Genomic DNA, 21,261 nt, shown 5'->3' with positions numbered 1-21,261 from the left:
TTTTCCTTTTTGAGTAATAAAAAATGGTTATTCCCCCTTTTGACTGTTGCTCCTGTCCATTGCAATATGTGTACCGCATGCACAGCTGTCAGAATACTTTTCCCCTCACAGTACATGTGGGGTCAACTCTGGCAGCCCCATAGGCAGTGTCTCTCAATGCTGCACATATACCCCTGCCGACCCAGCCCCACTCAGTTCTCTCTTACCAGAGGAATCTGACAGACAGAAGGCAGGGGTCTGAAATGGACAGGTTAGTAACTTGTTTCTTCTTCAGTGCTTACTCCTGTGCATTCCAGTATGTGACTTAGCAGCAGTTTGGATAGAGGAGGTGTCAGTTCTCAGCTCAGAGGTGAATGCAGAACAGTTCTGCTGAACACTGCATCATCTCTTGCCATCTGGATGAGGGCATAATGTGCCACAAAGGTGTGCAGCTTGGACAATGTCACTGCTCTGCAGATGTCCATAAGGGGCACCTGCACCAGGAAGGCCATGGAAGAAGCCTGTACTCTAGTTGAGTGTGCCATAATAGGCAGGGCCAGAACCTCGGCTACGTCACAGTAGAGCGTGATGCAAGTGGTGATCCATGACAACAGCTGCTGCATTGAGATTGGCAAAGGCAACAAGAAACTGGGGAGACTTGTGGAATAGCTCAGTGAGATCTATATAGAAAGCAATGGCCTGCTGTATGTCCAGGGAGTGCAATGCCCTGTCCCCGCTCGATTTAGGGTAGGACATCAAGAGAAAAATGCCCTCGTTAACATGGAATGGCAACACCACCTTCAGCAGGTGGGGTCACAGTTGTACCGTATCTTTATAAAAAAACAATGTATGGAGGCTCAGAGGTAAAGGCTTTCACCTCCAACACCCCGCAGGAGGACATAACAGCCACCAGAAAGGACACTTTATACGAGAGGTAGGCTAGTGAGCACGAAGCCAAGGGTTCTAAAGCAGGAGACTACAAGCCACTCAAGGACCAGATTAAGGTCCCAAGATGGCAGCAGGTTCCACACATGATGATAAAGCCTATCCCACCCCTTGAGAAAACCACTACCAGGTCCCCAAAGAGGAACCAGGCACCAGATCCCAAATAGAATTCTGATATCCCAGCCAGGTCCTGGTACTCTAGGTGGACCAGACAGTTCAGAAGGAGGAGAAGTGCAGTATCCTTGGGCAAGATTCCCACACTAAGGCACTAGAGGGAGAACCTTTTCCATTTAGCAGTATATGTGGCCTAGGTGAAAGGCTTATGGATGCCCATTAGGTCAACCTGAACTAAGTTTGAACACTGGAGCTTGAGGTGATTGAGCCCTGGAGTTTCCACACTGAGGAGGAATTCCAGGTTTGGGTGTTGCAACCAGCCACAGTCCTGACTCAGGGAGCAGAGACAATGTTACCAGCCAGGCCACTGACAGGGACAGCAGCATGGTGTACCAGTGCTATCCGAGCCAAATGGGTACTATGAAAATTAAATCTGCCAAGTCTTGATGAATTTTGATAAGGACCCTTAGTATCAAGGGGAACGACATATTTGTACAGGTACTGCCCCATCCACGTTAATTGGAAGGCCTCCATGAGGGACCCCTGGCTGTGGCACTGGAAGGAGCAGAACTGGGGGCATTTCCTGTTGAGGCGGGTCACAAATGGGTCCACTTGGGAATGACCCAACCCTTGGAAAATGGTTGGGTGACATCCACCCAGAGGGACCACTCATGGAACTGCAATGATCGACTGAGGCAGTCTGCCAGGTTGTCTGGCATGCTGAACTGAGCAGGAGTCTGGCTGGCAGGAGCGTACATGTAGCATCAAGAGAAATCACCACAAGAGGCGCCACAGCCAATGCAACAGGTACCACTAGAGGAAAGTCTCCTAAAAACATGTGCACACACACACACACATTGGAATGTGAAGGAGCAAACACTCAAAGAAGAAATTAAATATGGATGATACTGTACGTAGTAAACACTTTGATGGTGAATAGCCCCATTTCTAAAGTTGCCACACTGAGAACAGTTCTAAAAGCTGCTGTGACACTAACAGAAAATCCCAATTATTCTGTAAGAACCCCCCCATTAAGACAATACACCTACCTGCTATTTCTTCTGGGCCATCGGCTTTGCTCCCACAACAACCACCTTGCTTTCTCTCTCTCTTCATATTTGGCATGACGTGAAGAAAAATGTTCATCTGACAGATCTTCTATCTGTAATAAATGAAATGGCTGCTGCTGTGATTACAAGCACCACTAAAACTTAAGGCAAAGGTTGTATTTACAACCATGTGGGGAATCTTTGTCACCTACACAACCAAAAGTACAGACTACACTGGAGGGGACTGCATGTTAAAATAAAACTGAAAAGTACAGATATATGATACAACTTTTTAGCCCCCTAATTTACATGTTTGTGCAGGAATATCAAGTTGATACAGACATTATTTAGACCCCTAGGGAAATAATCAAGGCCTTTTTTAAAAAGTGAGGACTACGCTAGACTGAAAACTAAGAGGAAGGTTACTTTGTGGATGGATGCTTACGTTTTTTCCAGAGCAGAACACACAAGACATAAACTACAACCCTTAAGAGCAATTAAATTTCCCTTCATCGATATAACCTGACAGTTTCTTTTATAGTAACAGTTGAGATAGCCATGTAAGCCTGTACTCTATCAAAACAAAACAGCAGACCCAACTTTTAGAAAACAATCAGCAGCAGTGTTCAGGAGACATGCTTGGAAGTACTTAGCAGAAGAAAGACTTGAGAATGAGAAAAAGGCTTCCCATTTGAAATAACAATGCTGAATAAACTGAATGTCGTGCAACAGACTTACAAATCTGTTAGGGATAAAATGACAAAGATGAGATGGAAGGGCACACACAACATAACCAAACAAACCCTTAATTCTCTCAGCACTGAAGCTCCAGCGTACTCAACTTGTATCCAATTTAGACAGTCTCTGAACAGAGACTGCCTCATCCTTGGATGTCTCTACAAAATATGAGCACAGAGATGATTTCCTAGAAGGTTAAGACCTATCTAAACTTTTAAGCCTGGCCTGACAAGGTAGACCATGAAGCTTTCAAAATACTGGAGGAGTAAATTTCGATGGCACCTTGAACAAAAAGTTGATGAGAAGATACAGCACAACATTGTCTTTGTGAACTATTTTAAATGGAGAATGTTTCATAAGGGCCTAGATTTTGCTCAGAATACCAGTTCTGCAACCAGAAAATGATAGCAGGAGAAACTAATGTTACCTTAAGAGGCAGGTCAATATATGTTGGCAAATTCTAGGAGCCCAGAGGATTATGCATGAATGCAACAACTCTAATACTTCACAGGAAGGTGAATGAGGAAAAAAGATACTGCATGCTGCAGGAGTGGGAAGCAGCGATGTGCTTTGAACATGCAGTAATGTAAGCGTGACCTCATTATGAATACTAAAAATTCTAAACTACAAGGATGGGAGGAAAGCTGAAATGCCACATTCCTTCTGTGAAACCAAGCAGAAAAGTTACCTGTTCAATGCAACTGATTTCTTTGTGAATGGTTTACAGAACGCTAGCAAGCTGCTTAGATCCAAGCTAAGCAGAATTTTGGTTGCTCAGTTGAGAACAAGATCCAGACTGCTAAGTGAAGGCCTCTGGATCCAGACACCAGAACTACCCTGTACTTTGAGATGGTTTAACTCTTCCTTCTGCAGCACACTGAAAATTAAGGTTGCTGCTTAGTCGCATCTGAGAAGAAAAATGGTATGCACACAAAGGACCTCTATTTTGCCCTCCTCAGAACACCCTGAGATAGTTCTACACAAGCCCACTCTCTGGCACACTTCAGAACAGTTTGAGGACTCCTCTAATCTACTGCGGCTGCCAATGGGCCAAAAATTCAGCACTTCTGGATTGTCAGAGCACGAGGGTGCTATGCCCACACCTTATTTTAAACAGCAATGGATGTTGCATCAATTACACTGTTCATTTTCCTCAATAATTCATTAAGATATTCCATTTTGTAAGTATGCCTGCAGGAACTGCATAAACCTGAGACTTTTGTCAGAACTAGTGCTTTTCTCATTAAAACTTTTGTCAGGCAAGGGTGTGAAAAGTCACCTTTCTGTCCCTTTTGTGCTGGCATAACAGTGCAAAGAGAGGGACTAGATCAGATCCATTCATCTCCAACAAGAAAAATGTTAATTGTCTCTCCAGTCAACCACGTGAATATTAACATACATAATCATAGTCCAGAAATATCACTATGTGCTCGTGTCACTTTGAAGCCCATTATGTTGTTAGAGGTAAAAGTGAAGCAATGGAAACAGCTGTAAGCTTGGTTGAGGGCCCTCAACCGGACTGATACAAGTTTTCCAACAAGCCAGTGAGGACAGTGCTGTGTGGATGGGAGATGCTTGAAGGGGATGTTTTCAGAACTCCCTCCTGGCACAGAGCAGCTACATAGGAGGCCTCACAGTGGAGTAGCTACAGCAGTAAAGCTGTAGATGCTCTTAGGTCTATAATATGAACAAAGCTGGAGGGAGCTAACCACAGACTTTAGGTTAAGTCTTGCCCAAGAGCACATGTGACCACTACGATTGCTGCATGGTGAGTTATCGTCTCGAAGGCGAGAGAGAACCCCTTTGAAAAGTTTATTGGACCATCTAACCCCCACACAGAAGTGGCTCCAGGAAGGATAATCTCACCACGGATGGTAGCAATCCCTTTGTTTGGGACCAAGGTCTGGATGTTTGTATCGGACCTGCTAAGATTGCTGTTCTTCCAAGGAGGGGTCAGGCCCAGGGGTTAGCCTAAGTAGTACACATCAATGATAGTGATTAGAGATAGAAATCAGATACCTTCAAAGATTTCAAGAAGGTAGCAGAAATGGCAGGTTTCTTCCAAGTCATTTGCATCTGGTCAGAAGAAACAACAGCAGAAACATGGGGAGGAGAGAAACCACAGAATGGACATGGCCTGTTCACACTGGGTCTGGGAAACGCTGCATATGCCTCCTTTGGGAAGAGAAACCTTCCCAAACCAATCAGCCGAGAGGGGTGCCAGGCTGCCCCATGCTCCTGAAGAACAACAGCAGTGAGTGATGAAGAAATTATTCATGGAATGCTGAGGAGAGTGCTGCAGGCTGCCCCGTGTCAGACAGGAATGAGAAATGGGATCCTCCCACCAGTGGAAAACCAAACAATGGTGCAAGGATTAGGCAAACATGGCCCCATAAAAAAAGGCGACAAAAGTATCTGCAGAGCTGCTACAAGCCCACAAAAGCTGGCTTTCTGGTGCTCCTTGTTAACAGTGCAGAGGGAGACAGATTGCTATCAAAGAATGGAGATCCACCAAATTAACTACTCCTTGGAGAGGGTTTCCTACTGGATCTCCAGTATCCCCAGTCCTTGAAAAGAGAATGGCAATGACTGGGGAAGGAGAAGGGGCTTGTTGCTGGATCACTGGCTGGGCCCCAATGTGCTAGAGCCTGGCCTGAAAAGGTGCAGATTCTGAGACAGAAAACCTTAGGTGCTTCAAAACTCTGGGTTCTTTCATATTTTTCTTCCTCTTCTCCTTTTAATCTTAGAACTAAAAGGAAATTAATCAAGAAACTACAGGCCCATGCGTTCTGTTTCTGGGACATAGATGGACTGCTGCTTGTACTAGTGCTGATTTCTAGTTCTTTCATCCCCTTGCTTCCTAATGGAGATTCACCTTGCTGTCACCTATTTGTGTTGTCAAGAAGAGGTAGGTAGGAAGGGAGAAGAGACATCTGACTAAGTATATAAAACATACTTGTTTGCACAAAGGCTTAGACATGTTTCTACATTAATAGTTACTAAGTTTCAAAGGTACCAGGCGTTTTCATGAAACGAGTGACTACTGAAAGCCACACATTAAACTCTTGGCTTCATTAAAAAGTGGCCTACCTCTTCTTCACCTACATGAGATCGTCCCAGAGGATGAAGCTCAACAACTCTCCAGCTGTGAATCAGAGAAGGGTAGTTAATACAGAGCTAGTTACATTTAATGGTTCATCACTTCAGAAGTGAAATGAAGTTGTTTTGTTCCTAAGCCGTATCATTTTCTGGCTCTCATTAAACAGCACAATTCTGTAGTACTTCTGTTGCAATTTTTATAAGGGAATGTAAATATTTGGGTAAAACAGCTAATTTAAATAAAAATAATTAAAACTTTTTCTAAGATAAGGTTCTAGAAAGTTTTTCTGTAAAAAATACAGAATCTGAGCTCCTTAATATTGTCCCTGTTAATATAACTTAAGCCTTTAAATAAAACTATCCAAAACCTGAAACACACGTCAAAGATTTCAGAAAAAAGGTCTAGTGTACATAATCTACTCATTGTTTAGTTTAACAGAAACTTGTTTAAGCTGTTCAAAGAATCAAAAGTTTTTTTTAAATGAGCTTAGAGGATCATATCCAAAATAATGGGGTTATGCTGCATGAAAAAGATACTGGATAAAATTGGAATTTTTAAAAAGGCTTATGTATGTGTACTTCTGTGCATGCTCTTGGGGATGTAGGTGGGTTCTCCTGAACCAAGAAATTAAAAAAAATTCAACTAACTACTAAGAGAGAGAATCCTAAAGCATATAGTTATGTCTATTGCATGTACCAGAATTTAGAGGAAAACATTCCTCTTTAATTTTAGAGTTTGCATACTTTGTGCATCAGACATGACTGTGTGTGCAGGAACACTGATCATTTCTCTTGGGGGAAAGAAGGAACATTTTAAAAAACAGAAAAAAATTTTTAGCATGGGATTCACTTTACCTGCTCAGAAGGAGGAAAGAACATACCTTGGAGTGAGGATTTCTTTGTATTGCAGCTTCTCCAGCTTAGAGGGAGCAACCAGTGACATAGGAATAACTATGTTGTCTATATCATAGGAGCTCTCACTTCTCAGTCTCCGTCTAGAATTATGCTATATAACAATAATACAGAACAGTCATTAGTTTAATGAGAATAGCTGCATGTTAACTATAAGACAATAGAATTAAACTTTTTTTTTTTCGGTAAATTTAACAGACACATGAAAGCAACGTGACTTTTTATAATGCCGTTTTCAAAAGTATTCATTTTTGGATTAATTCTGTTCCCGTTGAAGTCAGTGGGCGTTTTAATACTGATTTCACAATTACACTTAATGCTGAGCACCACTGTTGACAATTCCACTCTGAACAGCTGTGTTCTTCATAATCACAGGTTATACTGAAGACATTCTAGGATAAATCTACTAACCTATTACCTGACCACTACAGAGATATTCTTCTACTCCATAAAAATAAGAATCCTAAAGGCCAGAGAATAAATATACATAAGCAATGTATTTTATCAGTGTAGAATAATCTAGAGGGAAAATATTGGTCTTGAAATCTGCAGAAATCCCTTTGTTAAGGAAAAGAGGATGTTGAACTTCTCAGCGTTTTTCTTCTTGGGGCTATCCAACCTCTCCTCCCAAGTGAGAGGACTGACATTTCTGGATTACAGTAGGTGGTTGAGTTTAAAACATGATTCAGTCTAATTACAAAACTTTAACTGAAAAAGTGTGTTGCAAAATAGAACGCTTTCATTCAATTTGGTAAAGGAAGAACATTCCCACTAGATGCAGATGTGCAGAAGGCTCACTCAAGGAAAGAAATTCAATAGACTTGGTAGTGCACTAACTGTGTAGTGAACATCAATTAGGTTTTGATTATCAGGCACAGTATGTGTCAAACCATAAGACTTCATATTTCTGTGCTACAGAATTCCATAGTTCCACAGCACTGAAACCTGAAGACTTCTAGGGTGAAATTCTGCATCACTCTTCATAAATGGGAAGTTTGCCATTGATTTCAGTGGGGCCTGGATGTCACCATCACTTTACTAGAGGCTTTGCTAATAGTTCAGTAAATAAAACTTTGAGTTAGTCATGGTTTGGTAAATCCGGATGCAACAGGATGAAGACTGTATTAAATTGCTAGCCAATATTATGTAGATGCATCAGGAAATGGAATTATAAAAGCCTCCAGTCACAGTTCCAGTGGTGACATAAACCAGAATTCATTTCTTTTGTTTTAAATGCAGAGGTTCCTTAAAAACTCTGGTAAACTGATTACACAATGCATGAAACTCTTGTCTTTGAAAATGCATTTCATTTTTCCCTTCCCAATACAGACTAGTAATCTCACACTAACTATACATGTATAAAATTATGTAAAACAAAGTACAATATGAAAGGCCTGTATTTTTTGTGTGTATCAATTTACCCAACTCTCTGGTGATGTTTTAATTAATCCATCAGTATATTCATTTTTTGTTTACCTGTGATGATGTGTTTTGGGTAGATCTAGACATCAGATTGACATGGGCCACTGCAGCAAAATCACTATGGGACTCTGGTTCTGCATGTTGAAAGGAAAAATCTTCAAACCTACTGTTACTTTCTCCTGCCACAAAGAGATTTGGAGAAAAAAAAAAGGATATTTTTTTTCTATTATCTTAAAACTACTCCCCATATAGTAGCAAATGAGGCCTTTCCTGAAAGTCCACAGCTCAACACTTGAGATTTCATGAATATCTATATGGCTGAACCCATCACACATTCACTTCCCACACAACCAGCCCACAAAACCTGCCTCTCTATTTCAAGGGGGTAATTCCTTCTTGGAAGCAGCCTCGTTGTGTCAGATCCTGCCTCCTTTTATAGAGCTACTAGACTAGGCACAATCACAATCAACAGCAATCAGGTTTGTGGGAATAGTCTTGACAGTCACCTGACTACCAAGTGTAGTCTTCCCTGATGGGGCTGCACATCACAGAGAGCCCCAGTCAGCTTACGCATAAACCAACAGCTTTTTCCTGACTGATGCCTAAGTGGAAATGGCAGCCAAGATGACAAAGGCAAAGTCAGTTTTCTCACCCACAGGTCTGATTTCCCCTAAAGTGCTGCCCATCTTCCAGACAAACCATAATTCAGGGTACTTTTTATTCCATCTCAGCAAATACAGCTCCTGCTGCAATTTTTCTGGACTGCAACAGCAAACCAGCATTGTTCCCAATTGCCTCTTATCCTGATTTGAAGGCAGAAAAGAAATTTCCATACCAAACTAAACATATTTAAAGCACTAACTAAACAACGTGATCTGTTTAGCCCAATAGATCCAATGTGGAAGGAAAAGGTAAGATTAGACTCTAGCTAAAGCGCTATTGTGCATAGCATATATCACCTCTCGTCTCGTAAACAGCTCTCTGGCCCTGCTCACCAGGCTGCTGGTTTTCCTCATGGATAATTTCTCTTAGACAGAGCCCAAATTAGGACACGCCTCTGCCCGCCACTCAAAATGGCCACCTGCAGGGACCATTTATGCGTCTGCATGCTGTGCACTGCTGGGGGCTGGGCTTTGCATGCTGCCCCTACCTCTAGCACAAACTCACAGATCCCACTGGCCAGAAACCAGCAAATGAAAGCTGCCTGGGCTGTGCTTTTGGGCACATGCAGCATTCAGAGGCTCCCCCACTCCCCCAAGGGATATGCAGAGATGCACGTGGCCTGTAGAGCTGGCTACTTTGATTTCACACCTCCTCTGTTCATATCCTAGAAGAATGTGGCCCTTGACCATTTACCAAATTCTTGAAGTGGGCTTCTTTTGAAAAATTACTGCCCACCCCTGCCACAGCACTATGTGGCAGAAGGAAACTGTAACCCTGATAATAAAGCTATTTAAAAAAAAAATCAATGAAATTATCAGAACCCCCGAAGAATTTACTCTTCAGAAGGTTTGTACTGTCATGCTGTACCTTCCTTTAAGTGCTATTAGTACAATCATAGGGATTGTCACATTCATAATTGCAAGTAATTCAGATAGTTGTTTTCAGAATGCGTTACAATGCACTTGTGTACACTGAGTTTCACACACATGTTGCTCAGTCACCTGTCATAGCTGGGCTTTTCTGACATTATTCATTCTTCTTTCTAGTCTTGACCACTCAAAACCATTTGGTGTCATCTCAAAATGTTGCTGTTTCACTGCTCCTAGTTAATACATATATTACTCTCTCTCTCTCTACAGATATACATACAACCATAAAATTAGTTTTGAACCTGGGGTACTCCGTTATATTATTCTTCCATGCTGAAAATTTTGTTTCTCTCTAACCCAAACTTTACTCCTTAACTGCTCTCTCTCTTGTCTCTTGACTTAGACTCTGTCAACAGAGTGGGTGCTATTTTGGGATACAAAGGTATCCCGAAATAGCAATGCCATTGCTTTTCACAGCACTCTAAATAGTACTACTATTTGGGTTCCAGTACCCCTTGTCATATGAGGAGTAACAGAACAACCAGAATAGCCCCTTATTCTGAAATTTGGTGCCGTTTGGATGGCACCAAGTTTGGAATAAAGTACTTTAAAAATATCTCGACATGTAGCCTTAGTTTCCCTGTGAAGAAGTTTATGAATGCTTTTCTCAACTTCCAAATACATTACATCCAGCAATTCCCCTTTGTCTACTATGCAGCTGAATTTTAAAAGATGGGAAAGAGACTATTTTCCTTGGCAAAGTGTTCTGGATTAATGTATGGTCATACTCACCTAGATGCTTTATAGAATTTTCTCTTTAACTGCTGTTTCAATTAAATTATCCAGTGTAGTCTATAACTATCGTGATAACCACCAGTACCTTTTTAAGAATACTAGTTACCCACCATCTTTATTAAAGTCTTGTTTAGTCTTGCTGTTTCATGGAGAATTTTTTAAAAATGTAATAATATCCAAACTACATAGGTTACACAAATACAACTGTATGTCAAGAAGTTTCCTTAAGGAGTAAGTAACAAGAAAAAACAAAAGCATGTCTACCTTTATAATCACACTGAAGTAGAACAGGAGCAAGAAGGTGGGGGGAGGATGGAAGAAATAAAAAAAAAAAGCCGAAAACAGCAGGTATGAAATGGTGCACGTCTATTATTTGCATAGTCATTATAGGGCTATTTGTCACATTCCTGTAAAACCCAATTTTATAAAGTTATCTATTAATTTATTTGAAGAAACAACTTTGACTAATGCTTGGGACTCCAGGGTGAAATACATTAATTTAAGGGTGTTTTCAGAGTTTCCAAGTAGTTCACACACACACATTTTTCCCTTACCTAGCGCTGTCTCACTTAGGTGCCTTTTCTTTCTTCCCTCTGACAACTGTGCAGATATTTCTGATGCTGTTTGAGGTCTGGAGTTAAGTAAATAGTCACTGGTCCATTGTTTGAGAGAAGTATTATGCTGATTATATTCTGCAACAGAATAAACATTAGATGCAACTCATGTTCAACTCAGTGCCAAACTCACTTTACAAACAGCTACTGGTACTTATAAACCATACAGGCTAGTGTCACTAGCCCCTTATCCCTGATTTTTTCTAGGCACTAGCCACAAAGTAAATAGTGTAACAATCTGATGTGTAGATACAAAAAAACTCAAGCCACTGGTGCCAAATTCACCTCTGAGTTATCAAGCATATTTACTTCACTTGATTTACAGAGAAGCATCTAGCCCTTTGGTCTTTTTCCTCCTAACCTCACTACAAGCAAGGGTTAACTCAAATTTCAGCTAGTGTTAGCTGTATTTCTAGATGGGCCATTTATATTTAAGCAACTAAACACTTTGAACACGAAGCACATAGCAAGAAGCAGTTACAATGGAAGAGGAACAATGTTCAGTAAATGGGAAATAAGGAATATGATGGAAGGCAAATTTCCTGCAGAAGTCAATTCTTTCCTGTCCCACAGAACTCATGTAAAAACACCTTATTTTAGCTGCTACCTTTTTATGCTATACATACCTCATTTTAGTAAACCACTTTTCCTTCATCTCGACAAAGTCTAACCAACAACGAATAAATACTAGGCAGCTCACCAGCTGAGTAACCAAAGAAGGTAATTACACAATAAAAGATGGAAAATATCCATAGCTTTAAGTAACACATTTCACTTAAAATAATTAGTAATGCTCTGATTCAGCAAGGTACTTAAACAGTCCCATTCACTTCACTTATGCATTTAAGTACTTTACTGAATTAATGCCGTGGTTTTCAACTCTTCCAGCACATTAACGTATTAAATAGTGCAAAGATTCTGGGTTTGAGCCACACCCCTTATTTTTGTTCTGCTGTACATGTATCAGGTTAGCTGTTGCTATAGTTAAAGTAATATTCAGTGCAGAGACACAGCATGAAGATGCTTATACCACCATAGCTTATTTCTGAATGTGCACCTTCACACTGATAAAATGCATTGATATTAGGGGATTGTGCTGTTTTTCTCAGTTTCTAACTCAATATAGTTCTAGCCAAACACAAACAGCGTTTAGTAAGCCCTCAGTGACCAATTGGAGGAGTCTGTTATCACGCTTCTGAGCTCACTCTGATTGCAATAGCATCTCTTAATGAGAATAATCAGCAACAGGATTATAGGCTAGTTCCAGGAGTCTGTATGTGATTTGCTTAGCAAGGACTTAGTGAATTAGATGAGTCAACGGCATACTGGTGTGAAATACCTTTTGGCACTGGTTGGTTTTATGTTCTCATAAATACAATATACCGCATAGAAACATATGGGCCTCAAATGTATTACAGTTCTGGTTCCTTGGCCACCTCCACTTGAACAATGAGTGGAACATTTTTAATCTCTTGGGAACTGGTGCAGAAGGCCACAAAAAAAAGGCCAAACAGCTGTGTTTATGCAGGTCCAGTTTGCCCACCCATAACTATCAGTAGAAACTGTACCTGTTATTCCAGCTCATAATTAAAAATAGCAAGAAGGGAGAACTGTACAGCACTCTCAGGTCCTGTACAGGTTACAGGACAGAAGATCTTCCCTACCTATTCCCTTCACACTTTACCACATAAAACCAAACTCTTTGGAATCTATGTGAGTGAGATGAGTTTCTCCCCACCTTCCTAACTCTTGTGCCTCTTATTCCCCCCAGTATCTAATCTTTGCATCTGTTCAGATTGTAAACTATGTTGGGCAGGGGCATGCTTTTATTCACCACATGAAAAGCCTGCACACCTGAAAACACTAATATTTAAGGCAGGGTCCAGTAATACAAAAATAAAGTTTTAAGAAAATAGCAAAAATATAAGTATTGCACCAATTTAAATATTTTGTATCACATACCATTTGATGGAGACATTTTAAACTCTACCCTGAGTGCTGAGAGGTCAATAGGATCTCCTTTGATCTTGTCCTCCTTTAACAATGTTTCAAAATATATATGAAGAGGAATATCTAAAAGACAAAACAAAGGAAGACGTACATACATTTGGGCCAGCCTCCCAGCTACGGAACAAGAAGTTGTACATTGGTATTACATTTCCATTTATAGAATAGCACATTATATTCTGTACAAGCAATATAGTTGCCTCGAGGCCACCACCTCAACAAGAGTGATGGTAGGGCAGCCCTGACATGAGTGATTAGCTGCGTGTGCCAGGCAAAGTCTTCAGATAGAAGAGCTGGAAAACAGCCAAGGGGTATATTTTACAAAGAAGGACAAAAGAGAAGCAGGACAGAGATGTTTTTGGAGAACTGATCAGCTCTCTGGTACACCCTGCCAGGAACATGGGGGGATGGCTGCGGGACCCAGAAAGTAAGAAGTGAAAGAGGCAGATATGGACTGTGATGTGAAGTTCCTGGCAATGCTCCAGCTTCGTCCACACAGAATAGGTGTCCCCTGACCAAAAGTGTGCATCTGTTTTTAACAGCAGCATAAATAACATGCATCAACCGTAGCTCTGTAAACTCCTAGTGGAGACCAGGTGCCTGTGATTTTTATTGTATGGTAGTCAAGGGACATCAGTACTATCCCCCTGCACATGACTGACCTCACCTAGCTACCCCTGCAGTAAAAATACTGGTGGCAGGCCTCCATTAAAATTTTACAGAGGCATGGCTAATGCACACAGATTATCTCACTGCGAAAGCAAACAAACCCACCTGATGTCTGCAGTGAAGACAAATCGATAAAAAAAACAAGCCAGAAGGTGAGCGGATCATGGACTAACATAACCCAAAGCACTCCAGTGCTCTGGCAGCTTGTTTACTCTTGAAAGTTAAGTCAGCTAAAACCAGGATGTGAGTTCAAAGTATAATAGCCCTTTCTGAATAACTCCACGTGTTGGTCCTCATATTCCGGAGTTCTGGTCACAAAGAGTATCTCCATATGTGGCCCTAAAGAATGTGGTGTGGACATTCAGCAAGATTTCATCCCCTATCTGCACTCATTGCTGCTTAAAAGTCAGTGCTGTGGAGAGCACGTTGTTCTTTTATTTTGCGATCTGCAACAGCCACAATCTAGTCCACTGGGTAGAATTATTTGGTATTTTTTAAACTATTATTGCTGAACACCTTAGAGTGATTTCAAGGTAGGTTCCCTACTTCTGTTTCCAACAAGGAAGGCAACAGGGACTTTTAACTTGGTTCATGGGGGAGATTTTGTCTGCAAAACGTAAGAATGGCCACTCTGGGTCAGACCAAAGGTACATCTAGGCCAGTAACCTATCTTTCAACAGTGGCCAACACCAGATGTCCCGGAGGAATGAAAAGAATGGTAACAATCAAGTGATACATCCTCCGTCACCCATTTCCAGCTTCTGACAAACAGATGCTCTTTCTACCCATCCTGGCTAGTAGCCATTGATGGATCTAATGACGGACCCCATTCCTATGCTTTATGGAAAATGAGTTATGACTATAAATATGCGTAACTCAGAAATGCTTTGGATGAGGTGTGGCTTGTGATCTCTCATTTCTAATGTTGCAACCTCCTGCTTCTGTAAAACCTATTTTGTGCATGTATCACTTTTGTAGCTGAAGTTACAGGTAGTGTCTACGTACTTGTATTCCAAATGTTTGTCTCTGTGAAAACCTCAATAGGAGGCGTGGACACTCTCTTGTGAGAGTATATAGCTTATGAGGAGATAGCAGTACTTGGCTAATTTAATTAATGGGTGTCAATCCACATATGAGGAACTTGTCTGTGAACATGCAATCCAGCAGACAGGCAATGGCTGATTGCCTAAAAAGGACTTGGACAGAGGACCTGCTCATGTGACAGTTTCCATGTTGGAGAACACCGTTACACAAAGAGAACAATGGAATTCCCTCAACTGGGGAAAGCTGTAAAGGGTCCCTGGGGTTCTGCCATCTTTTGTCTTCAGCCTGCCTTGGAAATTGCCTGACATACCATAAGAAACACAGAGCACTTTACTGGAGACCCAGCTTAGGATAAGATTGTTTCTGCCCTGAAGATTTTACCTGACATAAAAACAGCTATGTAGGGTAAGAACTCACAAGAGCAAAATTAGCTGTGCTTTTCCCATTTGTCTGATTGGGTAATTCATTTTGATCTGCTTGTCGTTATCTATAACCACTTAAATCTTACTGGTTTACTGGTCTTACAAGTAAATTCCACGTCACAGGATTAATGGGGACCTATTTCTTTATGAAATACAAAAATGCCAGGAAGCCCCCCCCCCCGCCCCCCCAACAATACACCAAATTGTTTTGGGATTGTTTTTTTTTTTTAACCTTAACAATATTACGACGGTCTTCCTGGCTTTGTTTTATTTTGGGGGTGTGGAGGAAGAAAGGAAGCAAAGGTGAGCTGCTCATCTGGAGGGAGGGATAGCTCAGTGGCTTGAGCATTGGCCTGCTAAACCCAGGGTTGTGAGCTCATTCCTTGAGGAGGCCATTTAGGGGTCTAAGCAAACAGATTTTAAAAAATCTGTCAGGGCTGGTGCTTGGCCCTGCCAAGAGGGCAGGGGACTGTACTCATGGATCTCCCAAGGTCCTGTCCATCTCTATGAGATGTGATGTCTCAGAGCCTGTGCCACGCCATGGCTGTGTCTACACTAGCCCCAAACTTCGAAATGGCCACGCAAATGGCCATTTCGAAATTTACTAATGAAGCGCTGAAATGCATTTTTAGCGCTTCATTAGCATGCGGGTGGCCGCGGCGCTTCGAAATTGACGCGGCTCGCTGCCGTGTGGCTCATCCCAACGGGGCTCCTTTTCGAAAGGACCCCCCCTACTTCGAAGTCCCCTTATTCCCTCATGGACTAACATGAAAAGGAGCCCCGTTGGGACGAGCCACGCGGCGGCGAGCCGCGTCAATTTCGAAGTGCCGCGGCCGCCTGCATGCTAATGAAGCGCTGAAAATGCATTTCAGCGCTTCATTAGTAAACTTCGAAATGGCCATTTGCGTGGCCATTTCGAAGTTTGGGGCTAGTGTAGACACGGCCCATATGTAAAAAAATAAGGCTATCTGACCCAGTTTATTCATAGGCTCTGGGCAGAATCAGCACACACCACTTTCAGATTCTCCATACTGGCAGTGACTATTACCTATCCAAAAGCAAAAATATTTTGGCAAGCCAGCGAAACTGCATTATTTTATTTGATTGCCTGCAAAGTAGGAAAAAGACTATCACCACCCTCCTCTTGCCTGCTGTTTTGTTAATCAATTATTGAATAGCTCCCATTCCTAAGAAGTAATCCACATCTGCTCTGAGTAATACCTTATGAATAGGGATACATAAAAGGAGTTGGGAGGCAACACAGTGGAGAATTAGGCCACACACGTCAAGCACGCAGGAATCCACTGTATTTCCATTACACTATGTTTGGATACTAAAAAGAGAAGTGTGAAGAATAAGGAGAAAGAATTCATAGTGCTAGTAAACAAACACAACTATGATATAGTACCGCTTGCTCAGGAAAGAGAGGCAAGGAAACAGGGAGAGGTGTTGTCTGACATATTAAAAATGTATAAACTTGGTCTGAGGTTGAGAAAGAAATAGGACACGTGCTTATTGAAAGTCTCTAGGTAAGGATGAAAGAGGTAAAACCAAGGGTCATGTCATGAGAGGGGTCAACTACAGACCACCTAGCCAGGAAGAAGAGGTGGACAAGGCTTTTTTTAAGCAACTAGAAAATCATCCAAAGCAAAGAAGCTGGGAGGACTGCATGGCCCTTTTTACAGCCTGAGCCTGAAACACTCAGTGCCAACAGAAGGTGCTTGTGCTTTCAACAGGCTTTTTTTTCATGAAGGGTCACAAATTTCTTCAATGCCACAATTAGGGATGTAAAATCCTGTTTTATTAGTTAACTGGTTAAACATTTAGTTTACCTGGTTAACCGATTAAAAGGGGTGGGAGGCAACCTGGCTGGAAGAGACCCTAGCCACAGTGCTCATGGCGACACTAAGGACCAGGGTTACTCCAGTGGAATGGGGTACCCCGCCCCCACCACATATACTAGCCACAGTGCTCCCAGGACTGCTGCAGGCAAGGGCTGCTCCAGCTGCATTGGAGCGCCCCTGCCCCTAGAGGGCCAGTGTGGCCAAAGCAGCCTCCTATCTACAGTGGATGGGGAGCTGCTACAGTTAACCATTTACATTCCTAGCCCCAATGAATGTTCTTCATAAGGGAATACACAGAGGCGATTTCTGAAGTAGTAAAGTTTCTAACAGCAACATCACCTTGGGCATATAGCAGATACGTAGTATTTTTGCATTTCAGTTCTCCTGGTTTAAGTGTTAAACACATTACACAACACACATTTTAAAGAACAATGCAACCGAGTTAAGTGTCCCTGTCAGAATACATCACTTTTGAATTTCCTGACTGATTTTTTTCATCACCAACCCTGAAATGTTGCTCTGCAGTATCAGTATTTCATACATTTATCTTAAAGGGACATCAACTGAAACGTAATTAAAACAGTAAAAATTAGTTTTAAACTCTACGTATGTCCACGATCCCCAAATGAGTTTCTTTGCTTTTACATTTTAAGTCTGTCTTACCTTTTTAAAAGAAATATATTTCACCTGTCATTGCATGAAAGACCTGCAGAACTACCAAGGCCAACTGGGCAAGAGAAACATGTGAACACTAAATGCTATCAAAGTGTACAAAACAAATTCACTAGAAGAGGAGAAAAATATTTTCCCCTCTAGCATCTTTCAGTCTGAGCCATCTTAATTACTACACACATCTAAAGTAGAGTGCAAGAAGTATTTCTTTTAAGAGGTTCTTTCAGAGCCAAAGCTTTAAATGTTTAGAAAAAACTAAGTCAGACCACAAATATTTACAACACAACTGGCTTTTTTGTTGGGAATATGGAATTGGATGTCTTACCTGAAGACAAAGATAACACAGGATGAAAAGAGGAGTCCACCTCTGGTATATGTTGTACTATTCTGGATGTTGGATCATGCTCATAACTGCTCCAAATGGAGGCTGGAGCCATGCAAGGCATCTGTGAATTATATGGAAACGAGGCATCTCTAGATGGCAAAGCCTGCAAGGATATTCACAGCAATATTATCTGAAATGTTTATTTTCCTGTTATTCACTTTCTAAATCTAGGGCAAAGAGACAGATACTTTACGAGACTAATGACTCGATGCTATGCAAATCAGATATGCTCTCATACAAATTTTGACTTGTGGGTTTTTTTATGATTTCCATGCTATCTGGAAAAGTGTTTTTGGACTATGTATACTGTAATTGAATGAAAAGTTAATTTGCTGAATTTGGAGCTAGCAAATTCTGCAGAGTAGCAGTATTTTATTTCCAAAGTAATTTCCAAATCAGAAAGTAATTTTACTTCCAACCCATAACAAAATTTTGGTATGCATAAGCAAGAAACAAACAAACAAACAAAAAGCCAGTATTACAGTTACTTTTCTAATTAGGCACAACAAAAGTATTGGTACATGAAAATAAAGTATCTCTGCCATTATAATACCAACCTGAATGTCGTGGGACCTTTACATCTCCATACATTATTGATCCCTTACATGAAAACTGCATTACACATGAAGTTATTACCATTACAAATTTATTTGAGCATGCCATATATTTATATTAAGTCTCAGAGAGGAAAGCAAAGTCTCTGCCCCACAGAAGCTACAATCTAAGATAGACAGCAAAAAGAAAACCCCAATACAAGACATAGGAATAATGCAGGAAAGAGATTCAGTGGGCACTAATGAAGAGGAGAGTGTAGACAGAATTTCTGGGAAGAGTGATCCAAAGGCAGGAGGTGTGTTAGTAAACAAGAAGTTAATTTATCCAGGTGTAAAGAACTAAATGATAGATGTTGCACAAATAGGCAGGAGAAAGTTGAAAAGGCATCAGTAATGTAAACAATGTGCTGAAAGCAGAAAGAAATGAGAGTGGCAGGTGGTGGGGGAGATTATGCTGAGCTTTGAAAGCAAGATCTTGAATGTGACAGAATGTCTCACAGGGCAACACTTTGAAGGCATGGGAGCAGTGGCAGGAGATAATTTAAGTACAAGAGGCGTCAGTGCTTCATAAAAATGCCCCACATTTAAAAACAGTACCATTTGTCTCATTTTTAGCAGTAACTGATACTAACGCAGACGTTTCCGTCTTCCTCCTCACTAGCTCAAAGCTTTCATGCACTCTCCATTCTCACCTTGTCCAAAATCGTTTTTGACATTCCAGACAAAGAAGCCTGATGCTCAACAGATTCTTGCATGAGAGGGAAAGGACGTGAAGAGGGACAAAATGAACACTTTGCAGACTCCTGCAACAACACCTTATTTAAACAGGACTACCTCCCACCTCCTGTATTATGACAATAGCAGCAGACATATTCAAATTATTGTTTTCTTAACAAGTAAGTATCTTTATGTGAAAGAAACAAACAGCTTGACTTTGCTGACACAGCTGCAGCCAACCAAATGAACCAGGGTGCATTTGGAATTTTAACTTTCCTTTCTTCCTAGATTCAGAAAGCAGCAGCTTTCCCTGCTTTCTGCCTTATGCAACGTTCCAACACGTGTTCTGCTGATGATATCAAACCTTCACATTCGTAAGTGGTAGAACACTGATTCTACCTAGGGAGTAAAATAAATCCATTCCCTCCACCTCCACCAACACCACCACCTTCAAACAATGGCTCTTATAATGGACTCCAATATTGCTGCTTCGGGAATAAAATTACATTTCTGAAGACCACTAAGGATTAAAAATATTCTCCCCCTCCATAACCAGATTCTCTACTTCAGTATTGCTCACAGGGGCTTCTACAGTAACTAGTGCATGCAAAGGTTTTAGAGCAGAGCAGGATCTCTGATTGCTTAGGATTACACTGTGCTGGTTTGTTCACAGGAAACAATTAAAATATTTCTCCTGGTAAAGATAAAATGTAATACAGCCAGGATCTTCCAATCAAGTGCATCCATGTTCAACTTTAAACATAACCAGTCCTACTGAAGTCAGTGACATCATTCACACACTTGAAATTAAGTAGGCACATTAAATGTTGGCAGGACTGGTGTCTTTGTTTGGACATTCCACAAATGTTATTGAATGTCCTTGAAAAAAAGAGAAAAACCAACAAAACAAAAGTTTATTTGTGAGCACCACAAACAAACCTGAATGGCTCACAGGCAGCCACTTTGGTTTTGATTCTTAAAATGGCATAATAATAAAAGCAACCTGCTCTATACATATAGCTTACAGTAGCATAGCCCTCTCGGTCAGTGACTAGGCTGTACCGACAAACTCCCTAGCACAGATGCTGATAGAAGAGTGCTCCTGTAGCACAGCTAAAACCATTCAGAAAGGTAGTATTTCCATCCTAGCAGAAAAACTCAAGTTAAACTATGCCACCTCTATTCTAGAGGGCTACTCCACCACAGCTATGCTAACGCAGTCCCTGCGACATAGATAGATCTATATTTCTTTAGAGACGAGTGCATTCCCAAAGACCCAATACAATCGCTTGGATGTGTATGTTTGTTTGTTTTTTTCCCCAAACTGCCTTATCAGCCTATTTACTTGAGAAACTAAATGACTCAAGGAAGAAACAAATCATATCTTTCGGATAAATTATAAAACTTTCATATGACATCTATTTTTCTTTAATCATTTAACACTGGACTGAAACAACCTCCCGAAAACACTCAGATAAGACTTTCCTCTTTAAATCCTAGAGTTTCAGTCTTGACTTTGAATTTCCTACTTTTAAACCAGTTTGATTAGTTCCCCAAACATTATTTTGGACCATACTGTAAAGTTAGTTAGGCACAAGAAAGGGAGAGCACAGTTTTATTATCTAAGAATTGATGATGTGTTCAGTGCTATATGCAATACACAGTGGTGACACCCCCTGGCTTAAAGGGGCAGGCCCAGCCTTTGAAGTGCAGTCAGAGATATCCTTCCAATTCTCAAGCTAGTTTAA

General features: G+C 41.1%; 1 protein-coding gene across 4 annotated transcripts in view; it reads right to left on the bottom strand.

Moving 5' to 3' along the window:
- The window catches only part of KANSL1L (KAT8 regulatory NSL complex subunit 1 like), a 111,625-nt gene that overhangs the window by 12,525 nt on the left and 77,839 nt on the right, over positions 1 to 21,261 (bottom strand). For all 4 annotated transcript variants that reach the window (XR_012646351.1, XM_075000741.1, XM_075000743.1 and 1 more), the window contains exons 7-13: positions 18,183 to 18,345; positions 13,162 to 13,272; positions 11,140 to 11,277; positions 8,313 to 8,437; positions 6,806 to 6,930; positions 5,916 to 5,970; positions 2,088 to 2,200 (exon numbers count right to left, since the gene is read on the bottom strand). Coding sequence is in view for 3 of the 4 variants with exons in the window: in XM_075000741.1 (XP_074856842.1) it covers positions 2,088 to 2,200; positions 5,916 to 5,970; positions 6,806 to 6,930; positions 8,313 to 8,437; positions 11,140 to 11,277; positions 13,162 to 13,272; positions 18,183 to 18,345 (830 nt within the window). In the remaining variant the exon portion in view is untranslated. The remainder of the gene's footprint in view (positions 1 to 2,087; positions 2,201 to 5,915; positions 5,971 to 6,805; positions 6,931 to 8,312; positions 8,438 to 11,139; positions 11,278 to 13,161; positions 13,273 to 18,182; positions 18,346 to 21,261) is intronic.

Source organism: Carettochelys insculpta, chromosome 8, assembly GCF_033958435.1.
Source record: "Carettochelys insculpta isolate YL-2023 chromosome 8, ASM3395843v1, whole genome shotgun sequence".
Lineage (NCBI taxonomy): Eukaryota > Metazoa > Chordata > Testudines > Carettochelyidae > Carettochelys > Carettochelys insculpta.
Note: the sequence above shows the minus strand (reverse complement) of the source record. Positions and strands in the feature narration are given on the sequence as shown.